The 17,549-nt window shown below is 50.0% G+C and overlaps 5 protein-coding genes across 5 annotated transcripts; 3 read left to right on the forward strand and 2 right to left on the reverse strand.

Moving 5' to 3' along the window:
* Positions 1-2,675: 2,675 nt before the first annotated feature.
* ACLA_095660 (putative serine-rich protein) lies at positions 2,676-4,897 on the forward strand (the record flags this gene model as incomplete). The annotated part of the gene is made up of 3 exons (XM_001270058.1): positions 2,676-4,542; positions 4,610-4,803; positions 4,859-4,897. 3 exons carry the CDS (start codon positions 2,676-2,678, stop codon positions 4,895-4,897), a joined length of 2,100 nt encoding a protein of 699 aa, XP_001270059.1.
* A 983-nt stretch (positions 4,898-5,880) lies between these two features.
* On the reverse strand, positions 5,881-7,806 carry ACLA_095670 (lysophospholipid acyltransferase; the record flags this gene model as incomplete). The annotated part of the gene is made up of 4 exons (XM_001270059.1): positions 5,881-6,386; positions 6,446-7,564; positions 7,631-7,675; positions 7,785-7,806. The coding sequence occupies 4 exons, from the start codon at positions 7,804-7,806 to the stop codon at positions 5,881-5,883; spliced, it is 1,692 nt and encodes a 563-aa protein (XP_001270060.1).
* A 416-nt stretch (positions 7,807-8,222) lies between these two features.
* On the forward strand, positions 8,223-10,142 carry ACLA_095680 (Sec1 family protein; the record flags this gene model as incomplete). Its single annotated transcript, XM_001270060.1, has 3 exons — positions 8,223-8,384; positions 8,416-9,441; positions 9,504-10,142. The coding sequence occupies 3 exons, from the start codon at positions 8,223-8,225 to the stop codon at positions 10,140-10,142; spliced, it is 1,827 nt and encodes a 608-aa protein (XP_001270061.1).
* A 402-nt stretch (positions 10,143-10,544) lies between these two features.
* Positions 10,545-11,722, forward strand: ACLA_095690 (SDR family oxidoreductase; the record flags this gene model as incomplete). Its single annotated transcript, XM_001270061.1, has 2 exons — positions 10,545-10,685; positions 10,754-11,722. The coding sequence occupies 2 exons, from the start codon at positions 10,545-10,547 to the stop codon at positions 11,720-11,722; spliced, it is 1,110 nt and encodes a 369-aa protein (XP_001270062.1).
* A 675-nt stretch (positions 11,723-12,397) lies between these two features.
* Positions 12,398-16,996, reverse strand: ACLA_095700 (TRAPPII-specific subunit TRS120; the record flags this gene model as incomplete). Its single annotated transcript, XM_001270062.1, has 3 exons — positions 12,398-15,691; positions 15,761-16,648; positions 16,784-16,996. The coding sequence occupies 3 exons, from the start codon at positions 16,994-16,996 to the stop codon at positions 12,398-12,400; spliced, it is 4,395 nt and encodes a 1,464-aa protein (XP_001270063.1).
* Between the last annotated feature and the right edge of the window lie 553 nt (positions 16,997-17,549).

A 17,549-nucleotide genomic window follows, 5' to 3' on the forward strand; every position in this document is an offset into this window, starting at 1 on the left:
CCGTAGCTGAACTAAGAGGGACCAAGATATTCTGCCCGATGGATCGAAGGGGTCTGCAAACTCGAACAGCAGATCGGATAGACCTCAGAGACTAGAAGGACCTAGTTGTCCTTTGGACAGAAAAGGCGATGATGGCGATGGTGATGATGTCTCTCCTGAGAGAATAATCATGAAGAGTTGCACCAAGTCGATGCCATCGAAAGCGAGCAAGCGAAGCACCAAAGCAAACCGTCAACAAAGAAAAAGCCCAGCAGGAAACAAGGCCAGGAAAAGTGTGTGTGCCTGATTTCGAAGGCATCAACTACATCTTGTCTGACACCCACAATATTATCACCCAATCGGGGATGCCATCATCTGTAAGGACCAAGCAATACTCCGTACTTCCATCTCTCTTCGTCCTCTCGACTTCAGCACTTGATCCTACTTTCTTCCTCTTCCACGCTCAACAATCTAATTTGATCCGTCACACTGCATTCAGTTCGATCTTCCCCACCTCAAAGATGGTTTGAGACGAGACTCGAGGGATCGAGTCACAAAGAGTGGTAACTCGTGGGAACTAATCTGACGGACAAGCAAGACCCACGGATGAGTTGGCAGCCTTACTACTGCATAAAGAGCTAAAGTAGTCAGCTTCAAATCCATCGCTTTGTCTTCTGAAACAGCGATGTTATTGGGCTTTGGTATCGAGAGATTGATCGAAATCCTTGTCCCCACTGCCAATAAGACATTCTGGATTTCTAGAATCCTTGAGAAGTGAGGGGGAATCTGGACAATTCAGAAGCTTTTCTGTACTAGTTACTCCATATGGACTCCGGACTCCGGAGTACCAACTACCAAGTCAAGATCCGCCCGATCACCAGTTCATTTCGTGGCTGATCCTGCCTCCAATCTGCTGAGTGCTGACTGCTGAGACCTGAGTGTGGGACAGTCGAGATCTCGACTGAGTCGACTCTCCTGGTAGTTACCTGGAGTCCCCGAGGATGATCGTGAGATTGGTCACATCCGCGGCCTATCCACTGCCCTAAATAAATTACACTCGTGGAGGCTTAGGCGTGACGAGATTCTCTTTCAAGTACAGAGAATCACAAACAAATCATGTCGGATGTTCTGCTGCCTGCATCTCTTGCTTGCACATCGTTTCTGAATGATAAAGCTTTCTGTACCTTGCATATATTTGCAACCAATACGGAGAGTGCTCTCTATCACTATCGAGAGCCCCCAACTTCTGTCTATCATACATTGGTCGTCAGTCGTCACTCCTTGGAGCGGTTGCCTACAAACACTCGCAAATTTCAGTCTCCTTCACTATTCGGAAATGAAGCACTCCGTACGGAGCAATGTCCTCAAATGCTCCTTTCCCCTATTATTGGTTTCATGCTCCATGGTCCGTGTTCAAATACCCGATGGAGTGATCAGCTACAAGCGAAATGACCATCCAGTAGTCATCTAACCTTTCAGCAAGTGAAACATTGATTTACGACTGTTTTCTCCTAGCTGTTCTGAGATCATGACGATGAAGATTATTATTAGGTTCCGACGATCTGTTACTCAACTTACTCTGTACTCCATCCCGTGTTACCACTCCTGTGGGTGTTGAACGGGGTTCCTCTCAATCAATGACCATGTTCACGAACCTCTCTCGCTTGTTCGAAAGGATTTCGCAGACTGGCAGTCCAGAACTCCATATACTAGTCAGCCCCGGGCGACTAATCTGTTATGGGCTACGGCTTTTTTTAGGATCCCACGACTCACGAGTCCTTTTCTTATTATTAGCAAAAAATCATGGTCGAAGCAACTTTGCACGATCATCCCTGCTCGTTCTGTTCGTCTCCACTAACCAATTGAATCTGGATTCTGGAGGGTTCATGGCAAGACTTTCGCCCTTTAGAGTGTGCAGCTGCATATCTACCCCTGGCTAAAGGGCTAGAAGGTCGTGTCTATCGTGCCAGACAAGCTGCCACAGCCCCTCCACGAGTCCAAAAGGGCTTACGGGCTGCGGCTAACATACCCACTAATGCCGGCCTTTTCACCGCTAGCCGAGCAACCAGATTCCTAAGGATGCCCACTTGGCTACTTAGTGCCGCTTGTCCCTTCCATGGTTTACTTATTTTGATGGGTTTTCCGTGTTTCAGGTTTCGGTCCATCGTTTGCCAGTCGTCGTGCTTTTTGTCGCTCTTTTAGAGACAGTCGTTTGGGTGCTTCTGGGTCACTCGGTTTCAACGCTCTTTTACAACTTCAATTCTTCAACTTTCGCTATACCAGTCTGGCATGACTCGTTATCCAACTGCTGACGATTAATTCTTTCTTCGTCACAACCACACTCTTTTTGATGTCTTGCCGCTGAACTGGACTTGATCTTCTGCATTTGCTGCCCTTTGTGTCGATAGCATTCCTGATTGCATCACAGCATTATAGACCACAACAAAACAACAACAACAACAAAAGCATTCAGAATCCTTACTGTCTTCCAATTGTTCTTCCTTGGATTCGATCAAGCAGCCAAAGTCGACTAGTATTGATTACTTCCGTTTTCACTCTTTCCGATCTCAAAATTTTGCTCTGGTCAAAACGCGTGGTCGACTATACTACCTTCTTTTCCCAGCGCCTTTTTTCCGACTAATTATCATACTGCCGGTGTTTATATACTGATAATGAACTAATCACTCCTGAGCGATATGCCATCTACTGGAAATTCAACAGATTCCTCTCCTAGACGGAGAGCTCTTCACGAGCGCAGTCTATCCCAAACGAACGAGACTTCTCCATCTCCCTCCCTACGACTCGTCCGCAGCAAGGATCATGAGCAGGAAGGGCACGACCACTACGATATTTACTCGGCTACCCCGTTCCCGACCAAGCCGGAGCATGTCTTGCTACCACGGCCAGGCAAAGGGCAAGAATATATCCACTATCCGGAGTCGCCAGCCGATGATTCGCTAGACCAGTCGACCGGTACACTGTCATCGAATATTACCCGAGCCGCCGACAGTAGTTTTCTGGATCAATCTGTCACTGATCCTTGGGACTTATCATCAACCATTGATGCCGGAAACACACCTTCTCAGGTATGGGAAGATGATCCCAAATCCAGCAATTCTTCTTTGCCAGAACCAGTTCTCCCAGGTGAGAAGCCCGCCTACACCGGCTTCGATGATAGTTCAGTTGCCGCATACTCGGACGAGGAAATGATGGTGCTGCCCACGGCGGCCCCAGGCATCAAACCCGTGGTATCGGAAACTCCAGGGCCGTCTCGCCAGCCATCGGGGGCCCAGCATAGTTCTTCTAGCTCGAGCCCTAATGTTGTCACCATTGGACCTCCGTCCAGTCCCAATTTTGTGGCTCTCGATAGCTCCAGCCTGAATTTTGTCCGAATAGGTGCCTCCTCGAACCCGGATTCCGCGACGCGTTCTAACTCGCTCACCTCATTGAACTCGATGGGAACTGTGATCCGTCATATCGGTGCCGCTCCGTGGACTCACGGCTCTTCTGAAGAACATTTCAGCTCTCGTTCACACTCCTTCCGCTCCACTCCTCCGTATCATCCATCAGTGCGATCGAACTCGAACTCGACGCGTGGTCGTGGCCGCAGCCATTCCCGCTCGCTCACATCATCTTCTCGCAGCGGGCCGCCATCGGACTTCCAACCTAATGTTGATAGCGGTGTCTTCATACAATATCCCACCATCCTGGCGCCATCATCTTCGGGCTCGTGGGTTGATACCTCACAATCGGCAGGATCGTCCGAGCACAATAACCACGGCCTCACTACAGACCAGGCATCAGACCGGTTCAAGTCCCACCTGTCGACTGTGACATCGAGATGGTCTGCGGAATTTGAGTCGAGCTTCGCTTCTGGGGGGGATGAACCCAGCGGGATGTCCGCCGGTGAGCCTTCTAGGCCCACCACCGCACTTTTTCGACAGAGACCAGAGTCCTCTGCGTTGTGGTTGATCAGTGATTCTGATAAAGATGAGCAGTCAGATCATCTGTCGAATCTACCCGCCCGTCCTGGAAATCCCGCAGTTCCGAGTAGTCTTTCTTCGGAATCGAGGAAAAGCAGCTTGCGAAGCAATAAGCGACCGGGAACCAGCTCAAGCATTGTGTACAATATGCTCCCGGCCTGGGCTAAGATGTATTATTCGTTGGATGGACAGGCTGTCAACCCTGCCTTGTCGGTCATTGATGGCAGTCGGCCACCGACTGCGCGCCCTGCTACCTCTAACTCCCAAGCTCTCCAGACAATCCCGACAGCTCCAGCTCGGACGAGGGCTCGAACCATGGAAAGTGTTCGTTGGATAAGCCTGTATGATCCTCGAGATCCTCGAAGCCATTGGCTAAAAGGCCCTGAGACCGATGCACGATCGACCACACACCATCGGTTACGGCACAGTTGGTCACCGCATTTATATCCTGATAGGCGGGTTGTTCGACGAAGAGGCAGTGCCTGGGCAGCGCCATCCATGGACTCTCGCACCGAGCCACTGCTGGGTCGGCGGAACATTCAAGTCTGGTCGTTTTGCTTCGGTTTCGTGTTTCCAATTGGTAAGTCTTGCGTCTCGACTGCGTACTGTATCTTCCAAGGTAATTTGCTTACTCCATTGTCCTCCAGCGTGGTTCATTGCCGCATTCCTCCCTCTACCAGACAAGCCTAGTGCAGCACTAGATGAGAATGGACCTGAACTTGAGATGGCGCTGAAGGTACGACTCCATGATCTGGAGCGAAGACGTTACGAAAATGCGCGATGGTGGAGGAAACTCAACCGATGGATGACTCCTCTAGGATTGGCGATCATTATCATTGTTGTAAGTGTTTCGAAAGCTAGATATGGGTCTTTGTTCTTTATACTAACTTTTACAGGTTACACTCGCTGCCGTAGGCACTACGGTGGGCTTCTGAACGAGGGCAGGTACTCGTTCCATTTCATACTTGGTCTTTTCCGGGCCCATTGCATCCGCGATTGCGGTCTCTCCCTTCCCAGGCTACGCCTGGTCTTCTTCACCTTGTCGATTGTATCGAATACCGTTTGATTCCACGGTCCGGGAGTTGACTCTCTTCACTCAACGACACCCCACATCCCTTTTTCGCCTTCTACTCCCGGTACTGGCTGCTTGCTTCGTCATCACCCGAGACCCAGAACTCACCTTGACACGACTGTACGACCCGACACGATGCATATATTGTGCGTTGCTCTTTTTTTAGACTTCTTTCGCTTTTCTCTGATCATGCCTTACCGCTCGCTATTGGTGTGTTGCGCGTCGACCATGAACTGCCGTAGCGCAGTTCCTGGAAGGTGGTTCGGCCTCACACCAGGAGTTGGATCAATAGGGTTTACGAACAGACTTATGAACTTCTCTTTATATCTTTGACATAGCCTTGGCACATTACTTTCGCTGGATCATGTACATATGTACACATGTTTGCATTATGGAGCCGGACTAACATTACCTTCTACCTTTATCAATACAAACCCACATTTCTTTTTGGGATGCCTGCAGTTTCACTCAAAGTAATATTATTTTAAGATTGTAGTGCATACATAGCTTCTATCTTTGAGCAAAATACTCAAGTCATCCGAATTATGCATTACTCTTCCTGTTACGCTATGCACTCGCAATCGCACATTTCCCATCCCGCTGATAAAACATAAAAGGCCCGGCTTGGGACGAATTAAGACAATTGGAAAGCAAAAGCATAACCAACTCAAGATCGATCTATGAGAGGACCAAGCAAACAGACACGCGGCGAAGAGGGTCTACCAACGTCCCGTACACCACAATATTCACAAAGAATGTAACCACCAGGATATTCTAACGGCCCTCAAACCGTCAAAGCACCCCAGGTGAACCAGAACAAGCCTGTTTCCAACAACAACAATTTCATTATTTTGCGGAATGATCAGACAACGAAATCTTCCGACCAAGCTTGTTTTCCACAGCGACTTTGAGCTCCTCGCCGGTGGGCATGGTGGCCGTCACACTTCCGCGCCGTCTCCTAGCTTCGAATTCCGCTCTAATTTCCTGAACCACGTCTTCAATCTCCTGCGCGGGATCGTTAGGCAACCCCAAGGTCGGTTCTTGGAGGCTTTCCGCGCTGATCGTCCGTGCCATACTGGGCTTGCTCCGCTTCTTCAGAGCTCGGATGAGGTATCCCTTTGCAGGGCTGGCGAAGAAGATAATGGCAAGGATATTGCCGATAATCCCGTAGTAATACACGCTGCTCCAGACCTGAATGGAGGAGCTGAATGAAAGGAAGATGAACGGCATCACCACGAAGGACATAGTGAGCTGGGTGACCAGCCAGCTGAATACATCATAGTATCGCTTGGAAGGCAAAGGCTGGGAACCGTCAGGAGTCAGGAAGAAAGGGCGGATGTAACGGCGGAAGTCTGAGAGAAGGTTAGCTGAAGATCTTCCTGTTCAGAGAACAATGTAGAAGTGAGCATACTTTTGGCGACAGTCTGGATGAAGGAACCCAGGACAAATGTCAGGTAGTATCCAGGGTAGAATCCGTGCCAGAAAGCACTGGTTGTGAAAGTGGCCATGCTGGCTCGGAAGCCTGGTTTCTTGCCCTTAGGCGTCACGCGCAGGTATACATAGTTCCGGAGCCAGTGGTTCGTGTTCTTGTTCCAGTTTCCCAAGTAGCCATGGGAATTTTGGGCGGTTTCAAGTTTCCATGGATCAATGTTCTCCAACCGATTCCAGAACACTTTGCCTGATTTGGCATCGAAGCCGTTGTATCCAAGTCCAGACAGGATACAGGCTCCCTCGGTCAGTGACCATACGCCATAATACTTCAGTCGCGTCGTAAATCCGACCATGTGTAGGATCCAAACCCGTCGGAGGAAAGAATAGTCCATGAAGGACTCCGCGAGTACCATTTCCTGGTTGTAGAAGGAACCCAATTGCAAGAATAGAAAAATCCATCCCAGACCCATCAATCCCTTTTTGATGGCCGGCGTGCAGCTGCGGGGAATCTTGCGCTTCTTCCGGGTTGGAGGCACTTTGGCCGGGTCAGTACCTGGAGGAACCTCGAAGAGGGTTGTGTCAAGCCATCGCCGATAGTCGACGTATTCGAAAGATGGACCCGCAAAGAAAGACGGAAAGAACAAGACATATCCGGCATAGTCGAGAATGCTGGGGAATTCTCTTATAGCAGCATATTTCTGGGGGTCCGACAGTTTTTCCTGGGGCAGACGGCCATCGCGGACGTTCCAGCAAAAGGAGGAAAGCTTCATAAGGAGCACCATCTGTGCGCCAGTGATATCAACCGCTTGCGGATCGTTGACAATCTGACGTTCAATGTGACTAACGGACATATGACCCATCAAGAAGACGAATCCGATCCATGGCATCAACGACCCGTCGATGTAGTAGGCAATGGCATACGTCCCAGCAGCACTGTACAGCACAGTGCGCAGACCATCCCACAAATCGAACAACCCGACCATATAAAACAGGGCGACGGCGATGATGAAGACATTTTTCTTCCAAGGATGAGCGTCGGGGATTCTCTTGAGTAGACCGGCTAGCGGGTATGAGACCAGGAATGATGCAATGAGCTTTACTATAGATCCGAGGTAAAACAAGCGTTAGCAGCGTCAGGATGAAGGAGCTGAAAGAGACTACTCACACTCATCCACTGAGGCACCAGTGAGCCTGGCAGGATAGCCAAATACTGCGGATAGTCCTCATCATCAGTTGTTGATTTCTCCAGAAAACATTGTTGAGATATGAAGGAGTGATGAGCCCAGGCAAAACTGGCGGTGGAAACAATTTCAACATACAGGTATCAATGTAGGGCAACATGATCGAGACCACAACCCCAGCAAGGGGCAAAGAAGATAAATGCAATCAGAAATATGAGAGAAAACGGAGAGAATCCGTATCTAGAAAAGAGACCAAACTAGGGCGAGGAAATTGCGAAAAGAGGATGTAGATGAGGGTATCGAATTATGAAATCGTCACGGGTGGAGAGCTTCAGCTTAAGTACGTACCGTTACTTGGCGTTGGCTTGTGAGCAGCATCAACCACCCTCGTCACATCACTTCCCATTCCACGACCGGGTAGAACAAGTCACAATTGGATCTCTATTTGCTTTTCCTTTTCTCTTTTTTTTCCCCCCGAATCAGTGTATTGATTTACTGGTCGGTTGATTCCTTGAGCTTCCAGTCTTCGATACCGAACCCCTCATCGCGCGCCCTTTCGCGGGCTGGTCAATCGCCATGGACGTCGTCGCTGCAGTGTCCGGGTACATCTCCAAGATGGTCACGACGGGGGATTCGTCATCAGTGTCGGGATCTTCATCGTCAACCAAGATGAAGATCTTGCTCCTCGACAGTGAGACAGTGGGATCTGCGTTCTACTGCTGGGTGCGGTTGAAACTTGTATGTGAAGGCTGACTCTTGCGACGGACAGATGCCAATCGTTTCGACGGCCATCACCCAATCCGCCCTTTTGAATCATGAAGTATACCTGATCGATCGCCTGGACAATGCGGCGCGAGAGAAAATGCGACATTTACGCTGTTTATGCTTCGTGCGCCCGTCTCCGACTTCTATCCAGTTCCTCATTGACGAGCTTCGCGATCCTAAATATGGAGAATATCACATCTACCTTAGCAATATCATTCGCAAGTCGTCGCTGGAGCGCCTCGCCGAAGCAGATGGGCACGAGGTCGTTCGCGTGGTTCAGGAGCATTTTGCCGACTTCTTGGTCATTAACCCTGATCTGTGTTCTTTGAACCTCGGGTTCCCCTATCAACGATTATGGAGCCATTCGCCGGACCTGTGGAATGCGGACGCTCTACAACGAGCAACAGAAGGCGTTCTTGCAATTCTGCTGGCTTTGAAGAAAAACCCATTGATCCGCTATGAGAAGAACAGCTTGCTGGCTAAGAAATTAGCTACAGAGGTTCGCTATCAGGTGACCCAGGAGGAGCAGCTCTTCAATTTCAGAAAAACCGACACCCCGCCAATCTTGCTCATACTGGATCGCAGAGACGACCCCATCACGCCCTTATTGACCCAGTGGACATACCAGGCGATGGTTCATGAGCTATTGGGAGTCAACAACGGGAGAGTAGATCTGCGCGATGTGCCCGACATCCGGCCTGAGCTTCGTGAGATAGTCCTATCGCAAGACCAGGATCCCTTCTTCAAGAAGAACATGTACCAAAACTTCGGCGATCTGGGCCAGAACATCAAGGAATACGTCGAACAGTATCAGGTGAAGACGCAAAACACCATGAACATTGAGTCCATTGCCGACATGAAGCGCTTCGTGGAAGATTACCCGGAATTCCGCAAGCTCTCGGGAAATGTCAGCAAGCATGTCACTCTGGTTGGCGAGCTTAGCCGGCGAGTCGGCGAAGACAACCTTCTCGATGTCAGTGAGTTGGAGCAGAGCTTGGCCTGCAATGATAACCACGCAAATGACCTCAAGGTATGTGTCGGCGTGTGAGATCATGTTCAAAGCAGGTATATTTATTTGACCCATTTTCCTAGGCTTTACAAAGAATCATCCAGTTACCCACGGTACCCGCGGAGAACAAGATTCGACTGGTAGCCCTGTATGCTCTCCGATATGAAAAACAGCCATCCAATGCTCTTCCAGTCCTGCTTGATCTCTTAGTCACGGCAGGTGACGTCCCATCGTACAAAGTCAATATTATTCCTAAACTCCTTGCTTATCACCACTCATTGCAAGCACCCCCAGTTGCAGGTGGCTTCACCGATCTCTTTGAATCAGCATCGTTGTTCTCGGGCGCTCGAGACCGCTTTAAGGGCCTGAAAGGCGTCGAGAATGTCTATACCCAACACTCACCGCGATTGGAGGCGACACTGCAAAACCTCATCAAGGGCAAGTTGAAGGAATTGCAATACCCCTTCCTGGAAGGTAGTGGCCATATCCGGGATAAACCACAAGATATCATAATCTTCATGGTCGGCGGCGTGACTTACGAGGAAGCGAAAATGGTTGCCCAGGTCAATGCCAGCTCCCCCGGAGTGCGCGTGGTATTAGGCGGAACGAGCATCCACAACAGTACATCCTTCCTGGAAGAAGTAGATGATGCTGTGAGCGGTTGGCCGGAACCTGGGCCCTCTACAGCCGCTGGACGGCTTCGAAGGGAGATCGGACGGTAGAAACCTGATCGCATGGCTACAGTCTCTCTATCCGTCTTCTGGCGTAGGCGTTAGTCGAGGGCAGTCTTTAAGCTCTATTTTTGAGTGTCTCCATACTCTTTGCCGATGTCGGGGTGGTTTCTCAGTGGATATCACATAAATAGGATACCATAATTATCAGCACACGGCCACTCTCTTTCACCTCGTATATACTGTTTGTATACAATCAAAGGAATAGTGTTTCCATCAACAGCATGAAGAAATTCCTGTTTATAGTGTCCGCCTTCGATTCCACCCCGGATTTTCCTAATGCGGAGAACTCCAACAACTTCACTATGTCACAACACCAGCTCAAGACCAGCAGCAATGTCTCTCACACAGTCTCCCTCCTTTTACACTTCGAACCAACAATATTACCCCTCAATGGATAACCAGACATCCCCACCCAAGCCTATAAATACTCTATCACCTTCTGCATCTGCCGCGCGAGAGCCCAAACTTCAGCTCCCTTCCACCACCGACCCCCCAGGGCCGCAGAACCCCCCTAAGCCACTCGTATGGCTGGTACGTGGCTGACCCCCTTAAGCGCTTTTCTTGTACATATGTGAAACTTCTAATCATTTGTTCTATAGATCTTCGGGGCCACAGGCCATATGGGCCGCTCTCTCGTCAAAACCGCCTTGTGCCGCAATGACCTTGTCGCAGCTGTCGGACGCACCTTCGAGAACAGCCTGGAATCGATGAAGAAGTTGGAGGAAGAACACGAAAACTGCCTCGGTCTACTATGTGATATCCGCGCCCGCGAAACGGTCAAACGAGTGATCGACCGTACCATCGAGCGGTTTGGCCGCATCGACATTGTCGCCAACTGCGCGGGGTACGGTGTTATCGGCGCGTGCGAGGATCAGGATGAATACGAGATCCGGGACCAGTTTGAGACGAACTTCACAGGTACCTTGAATATGATACAATTGTCATTGCCACACTTCCGTGAGCGACGTTCTGGCCGGTACCTGATCTTCAGCTCGACGTCGGGCGCACTTGGCGTGCCGGGACTTGGACCATACTGTGCCTCGAAATACGCGGTGGAGGGGCTCATGGAAAGTATGCTCTACGAGGTGGACAGTTTCAACATCAAAGGCACACTAGTGGAGCCGGGTCATATGCGCCGCGACGACGTGGGCGATCTCGTCTCGGATACCGCCACCATGGCCAACAACGAGCACAATCTTACGTCGCCGCTGCCGCTGTACGGCCATTTCTTCGTCAAACAGCCCAGCGAACCATACAATACGCCGACTGCGCCGGCCGCCCATGCCAGGCGAATGCTGATGTGGCTGGCTGATAAACAGCCCGCCAGTGCTGTCAAGGCAGCTCATTTGGTCTGGCAACTGGGCCATTGCTCCTACCCCCCGCTTCGGCTCATCCTGGGGACATATGCGGTTGAGAGTATCCGCGACAGACTCAAGTGTATCATCGAAGAGATCGAGGACTGGAAGTATCTCAGCTTCCCGGTCGGTGAGCAGCCAGGACCTCCTACTGGGAAGGACAGGCTGTCAGGCGAGAACCGGGACAAACATGACATGGATATGGCTACATGATTGAACGCGCTTGTGTGATCGCTATCGCCGTAACAACACCTATTATTCTTAAGAGGTCTCAATGTCAGCTGTACGATCAGGGTGCGAATCAGGAGTGATCTTGGTGATCCTGGAAACACGGCACCTGTTTCTGAAGGCCGGGCTCTCCCAACACCCAGGTCGTATGCACATCTTTCAAAACACATTCCAATGCGTGTGCGGCGATCGGCGCATGCCGTGGCTTATAATAAATCACATTACGGCGTGCTACTTTTTCGGCCGGCTTGCTGTGTTGGATCCTGAATGTCGAATCATGCGGTGCAGACATCTCATTTCATATGACTAGAGTTGCAGGTATGGTCCAGGGTATATACAAACCAGTTATTTACAAGTCATCCTATGTGAAAGGTGGACATCATTGTCAAATAGAAGGGTACATCTCTATTCTCTCTGCCTTAGCATAGCATTCCATCATAGAGCTCTCTAGACAATCTCACCAAATGTGCAAGTTCAAGTGTTGGCAAATCAGTATCCATCGCGTGGAACCTTTTCATCAGATCAACGCTGTTCAGATTGTACATCGATATAACAGAGATGGCGAGGTAATCATACAAACGTTCATTGCTATCGTTAAACAAGTCAACCGGCATCAACTTCGACGATGATGCAGGATTATATACTAAGAGAGTAAAACATTCAATCACGAGCATTCATAACGCATGTCTCTTTCGCATGCCAAATGCGTCTTCTTCGCGTAACATCCAGTCCGAAGGTATCTTCAATGGCCTCATCATCATGTAAGATGGGTGCATTGGCCGCCCCCTGGTCAGCCTCGAATCCAGGAAGAGTCCTCAGAAGTCGCACTTCCTCAACAGTAGCACCGACTTCATATTCTCCATGACAGAAGACCGTTACTCCGATGGTAACACTCGTACTCTCGCCACTGGACAAGATGGGTAGCACTTGTTGTAGCATGCCAGTCCATGATAGCCTCCTCGAAAGATCAAGAGCAACATTACTGGGCTGATGGCGAAGGCTCGGTTGGAGCCGAAGAAGGGGATGGATTGGTTTTGAGGAGCGGTTTCGCACGGTGATGGTGAGATCAAGCATCTTGTCTGTCTCAATTTTGTATTTTGAGCGTCCGATCCGCACCAGACCACTTGTTCCTTCAGCAGCTACTGGACGTTCTTCACTTGCGAACGAAGGCTGAAGAGAGAAGCTTGTATCGATGTCTTCCAAACGGAAAGCGTCCACCATTCGCGTGTTCAGCCGTAACCCTCTCAGGTCAATGACACCCTTATGGCCAGTAGTCGTGACACTCTCTTTCCAAGTCCCTGAGATCCTTTTGAGCAACTCCTCTCGAAACCAGAAAGCCTCCCGTGATGCCGCTTCTGCCTCGAAAGTAAGTTTGTTGGCACTTACGACAAATTGTCGCTTGATGCCAGTATTCAGAACCGGAATCGAGGCGTGTGGATTATCCACATATACACGAGGGAGGACAAGCACAAACCGCGTAACTTGACCGGGCTGAAGGTCTCCACTGATGGTATACTGACCATGTAGGGTAGCAGAGTCCTCTTTTTGGATTCCAGTCGGAGAAACGGTCGGCTGCTCGCTTACGTGAAGTGATACTGACAAAGGTTTTGGCCAGGCATTTCGCAAATCTAGCAGCACAATGCAATGATCGGAGCCGTACACCCCACGCCCCAATTGAGACAAGACTGGAGAGAATGGATCGCTATCAGTAGTACTGCTCTGAGCAGATCCCATATCTAACCCTTGACTATTCCACCATGCAAAGTCACCGGTGAACGGCAAGATGTCGTAGCGGGCCACTTCAATGCTCGCATTCACTGTCACAGTAAGGGGAACGAATAGCTGGCGGGTATAGAACATCTCCGGCAGCTGGCCGCCGAGTAATCCAATATGGGAATAGTCAATCTGCACAGTAGTATCTTGTAAACCTGGCTTGCCAATAATATCGACGGAGAACGTTGCATCCTGGCCTGCAGGTATAGTATGGTCATCTGGTGATGAGTCCTCACGACGCCACCGCAAAGATGGTTTCGTGGAAAGCTGAAGTTCCAGCTCGTACACCTCCACCGGCAGCAGATCTTTGTTAGACAGAGCGGATTGGATCTGCCTCGTGGTCGAATCGTGAAATGTGAAAGTTATGAAATCTAAGGCGCAGGACGATGTGTTACGCAGTGTAATCCTGAACGACTTGGTTTCCCCTTCTAGCACCATCATTGCAGACTGTGACAGCGACAGCGATTCAATGACAAGCGACGGTTGTTGACCAATGACTTTCACTTCACAGGAAGCTGTCTCGGGGCCTTTCTTCATTTGCGACTTTCCGTCTCTCGAGGTTGTCGAGCTCCAAGACAGCGGCCGATCAGTCATGGGCCGCTTGGCAGCGAGTCCCGTTCGTTTGAACTTCTTTCCAATCTCTGGTTTCCATAGCTTGTTGAAAATTGGGAATCTGCGTTCGCGACAGTGTCGAACTTTGATAATGCAACCAGTCACATTCAATGCTCCTTCGCTAGGGGCGCTACCAACAACCGTGATGTCTTGTAGACAGAGGGGTGGGAGTATAATCCATTCTGCCACAGCATCTAAAGGTACGCCTTCAGCATCGAGACGGATCCGCTCAATCTCGATCTCAAATTCATAGGGATTCTGGAGAGTTACCGTGAAAGCGGCCTGTTCTCCGGCTACCATAAGTGACTCCGCACTTTTGCTGCTTGTTTTCAGGAAGGGATTGTACAAAAATGGGTCTTTCGAAGGTTTATCACCATTCGTTGTGACAGCGTCGAGTTGTGATTTCGGTCGGCGAACGGGTCTTCTAGGATCAGGAAGGGCGAGAAGTCGGACGTCACGAACTAGGAAGTCATCCCAGTATTCTGCTTCTAGATCTGAAGCGCCTAGTTTATTCGCGGCACCAACAGTTCGCTTAATATTATTGAGAAGGTGGATTTGCTCATCCTGGGGGAGAGAAGGAGGGGTGTAACGATCCTCCGAAAGCATTAGACCCCCCTTGATGGTTTGGAGAAGTTCGACGGTGAATTGAAGTACGCCCGTAAAATCGGGAAGCGCTTCGCAGCAATTGATACATGCCTTCAGCGCATCTATCTTCAAATTCAGATCCCCATATCTGTTCAAGGCCACATGACGGAAGGCTCGCTCGACAATAGCAGTAACCGAGTCATATTCAGGGAAGGACTCGGTCTGACCGGCACTCGAGGAACATTTCTTCTCCCACTCGGGAGATGAGGAGGGCTGCACACCATATGTTTCTCCGATAACGCCTAGAAGGGCGCGCATACTTCTCTCCATATTACCGGAACCGACATCAAGGGCATTGATATCAAAAGCTGTATCGCTAAGAGAAGCCAATCCTGCAGCTGGATGAATCCCAACTTCTGCGGCACCAATCTTACGAGCCTGCACAAGAGTCGGGACTATTATTGACAGGAACTCCCTCAGGATGAATGCTTTCTTTCTCGGTAGGTCGAGTGCATCCAACGCTGAGACAACACCAACTATAATCGGTATAGTATCTGTTGCTGGGAGATCCGAGTTGGGCGCAAGCGGCAAAGCACGAAATAAGAAATTTGCGATGTCTGATTGCCGAAGAATGACCATTCCACGTGGACGTTCTGGCCGATGCAAGGGCTGTAAAGGCTCATGCATAACGATATGCTTCAATGCATTATCATCCAAAGCCCCATCACGAACGCGCGCAGCTACCATCAGTCTCGAAAGCCGGATGGCTGTTTCCGAGAACACAAGCTGAGGCACTGGCTCATCAGTTATAATGGACGCGCGGGTGTAGAGATTGAGAATATTATTTGCAAGATCTGGTAAGAGGTTGGCCAGGTTTTGGAGAGAGATGACACGGGGACCTGGTGTAGACTGCCCTGAGTCGGCCGCGGTGCTATAAAGCGATTTTGAGGACTTATCAACTGCTGGATAACAAATCGGGGGTATCTGAATGAGCAAAATTAGCAAGCCGGCCACAACTTTTATGGACCACTAAGGCGAGATCAGAATGCTGACCTGAAAATCCATGCCCGCCCATCCAAATAAGACAAGACAAATAAGAATGGACTCAAGGGCTTTGGCATGCCACACATAATCACTGCTCGCTCGGGCGTTCGTTGCGGCTTCAACCAATTCTTTCAATGCATCTGGCCATCTTCCCGATTGAAGGAAGAGGGTTCCAATCACCACGCCCATGCGACCCTTGATCCGGTTTTTTGTGCGATCAGTAGCACTTATCCCGCTTACTGACATTCTGTCACGGCTATGTTCTTTTGACGTTGGCAGAGAGTTGGGCTTGCCGGCAGTGCTGGCGCGATTGGCTAACTGAATAGATCGAGTTATTTCATCGAAGGTAGTTGGGGTCTCGTGCTCGCTGGGGCCAGGTGAACTCTTGTTAGAACTTAAGGTGGGCTCAGGAGAGTCGCTGGGGTGGGAGGGCAGATGTGCAGGCAGGGTCATTCGATGAATGAGCTTGTCCGTGGGACGTGCGCGTAGGCTCGGACCACGACGAGGCCCCCAGGATGAAGCTTTGGGCGAATCAATGAATGGGATGCTCTGTATGCGCTTCGCGAATTCGTCAAGTTCAGAAAGAAGTAGCGACGTGATGTCACACAATGCAGTCTTCATGGTAGTAGCCTTAGACAACTCCGGCTTCGGAATCCATGTAACGCCTTCGCGGCCATTGGAGAGCTTGTTGACTCCTTCACGATCGAAGACCATAAGTTGATGGACCAAGGCCCGCGGGTTTCTCTCTTGAAGCAACTCAAGTTCCTCCAGAAGCCGATCTAGCCCATGCGGTCTTTGACCGTCTTGAGTAGCAGGTTGCCCTTCATCCTCCTGAAATTTCCCGGGTAATTCTGCACCATCCGCTATGGCAATGACCACTAACGGTTCTCGAAAGATCTCGAAAGGAAATAACTCTAGATGCGATGTGGGAGGCACAGAGAAAGAAAGGTCATAGAGTATCATTCCTGTGGGAAACGCTAACGGTGAAAACATATCTGACAGTAGAATCAGTCAATTATTGCATCCTCTTACGCCAACACAGCAGTCATGCTTCTTCTTGGGATCGCGACAGTGCCTACTTCGATTGGGTCGCGCATTGGGACTGATGTCCCCCAGGCGAACAACATTTTCCGCCTGAAGCCTCGCGGCAAAGCTCAGGAACCTCGACCGTTTTATCCTCCCAACAGGAAGCAAGAGTGCCCTCAGACGCGCAGGCGCAATAGGCGAAAGAGGATCAGCGGCCATATTGACATCTGAAAGGAGGCGGGAGGGGGGGGGGCAGTCCGCCGGGCGATATGCTCAGGACTGCTACTTCCACAGGAAAAATCAACTTGATGAAGATCATACAATGAAGAATGAAAACAGAGATTTTGCGACCTGCACAAGATCCCCAAGACGATCTGATTATAAGAGACAGCAGAACGAATGAAGAGCGGCCACTTTCGAGAGCAACAACAAATAAGAACTATGTAGCTCTCTCCACGGCAATTCGATAATCACTGCACTCTTGGTTCTTATCGTCGACGGTATTGTTTCTGTCATGGGGTAGCTCCGTCTTACATAAGTGAGTTGCACGTGGTGATAAGCGATAGCCTTGGTTAACTCCGCAGTCTCCGACAAGCAGACGTGACATTTGCCATCCAGGCTGCTGTTTCATTGTCTTTATATGCTTGTCGCCCCTGATTTCCTCTCTATTTCTAATTATTCATGTATTCTTGCTCACAATAACGATCCCTATTGTCTTCTCTAATTTTGTATCTGATAGACTATCTGGGGGACTGCATTAGACTTTGTTTTG

The sequence above is a fragment of the Aspergillus clavatus genome, genomic scaffold (assembly GCF_000002715.2).
Source record: "Aspergillus clavatus NRRL 1 1099423829804 genomic scaffold, whole genome shotgun sequence".
Taxonomy (NCBI): Eukaryota; Fungi; Ascomycota; class Eurotiomycetes; order Eurotiales; family Aspergillaceae; genus Aspergillus; species Aspergillus clavatus.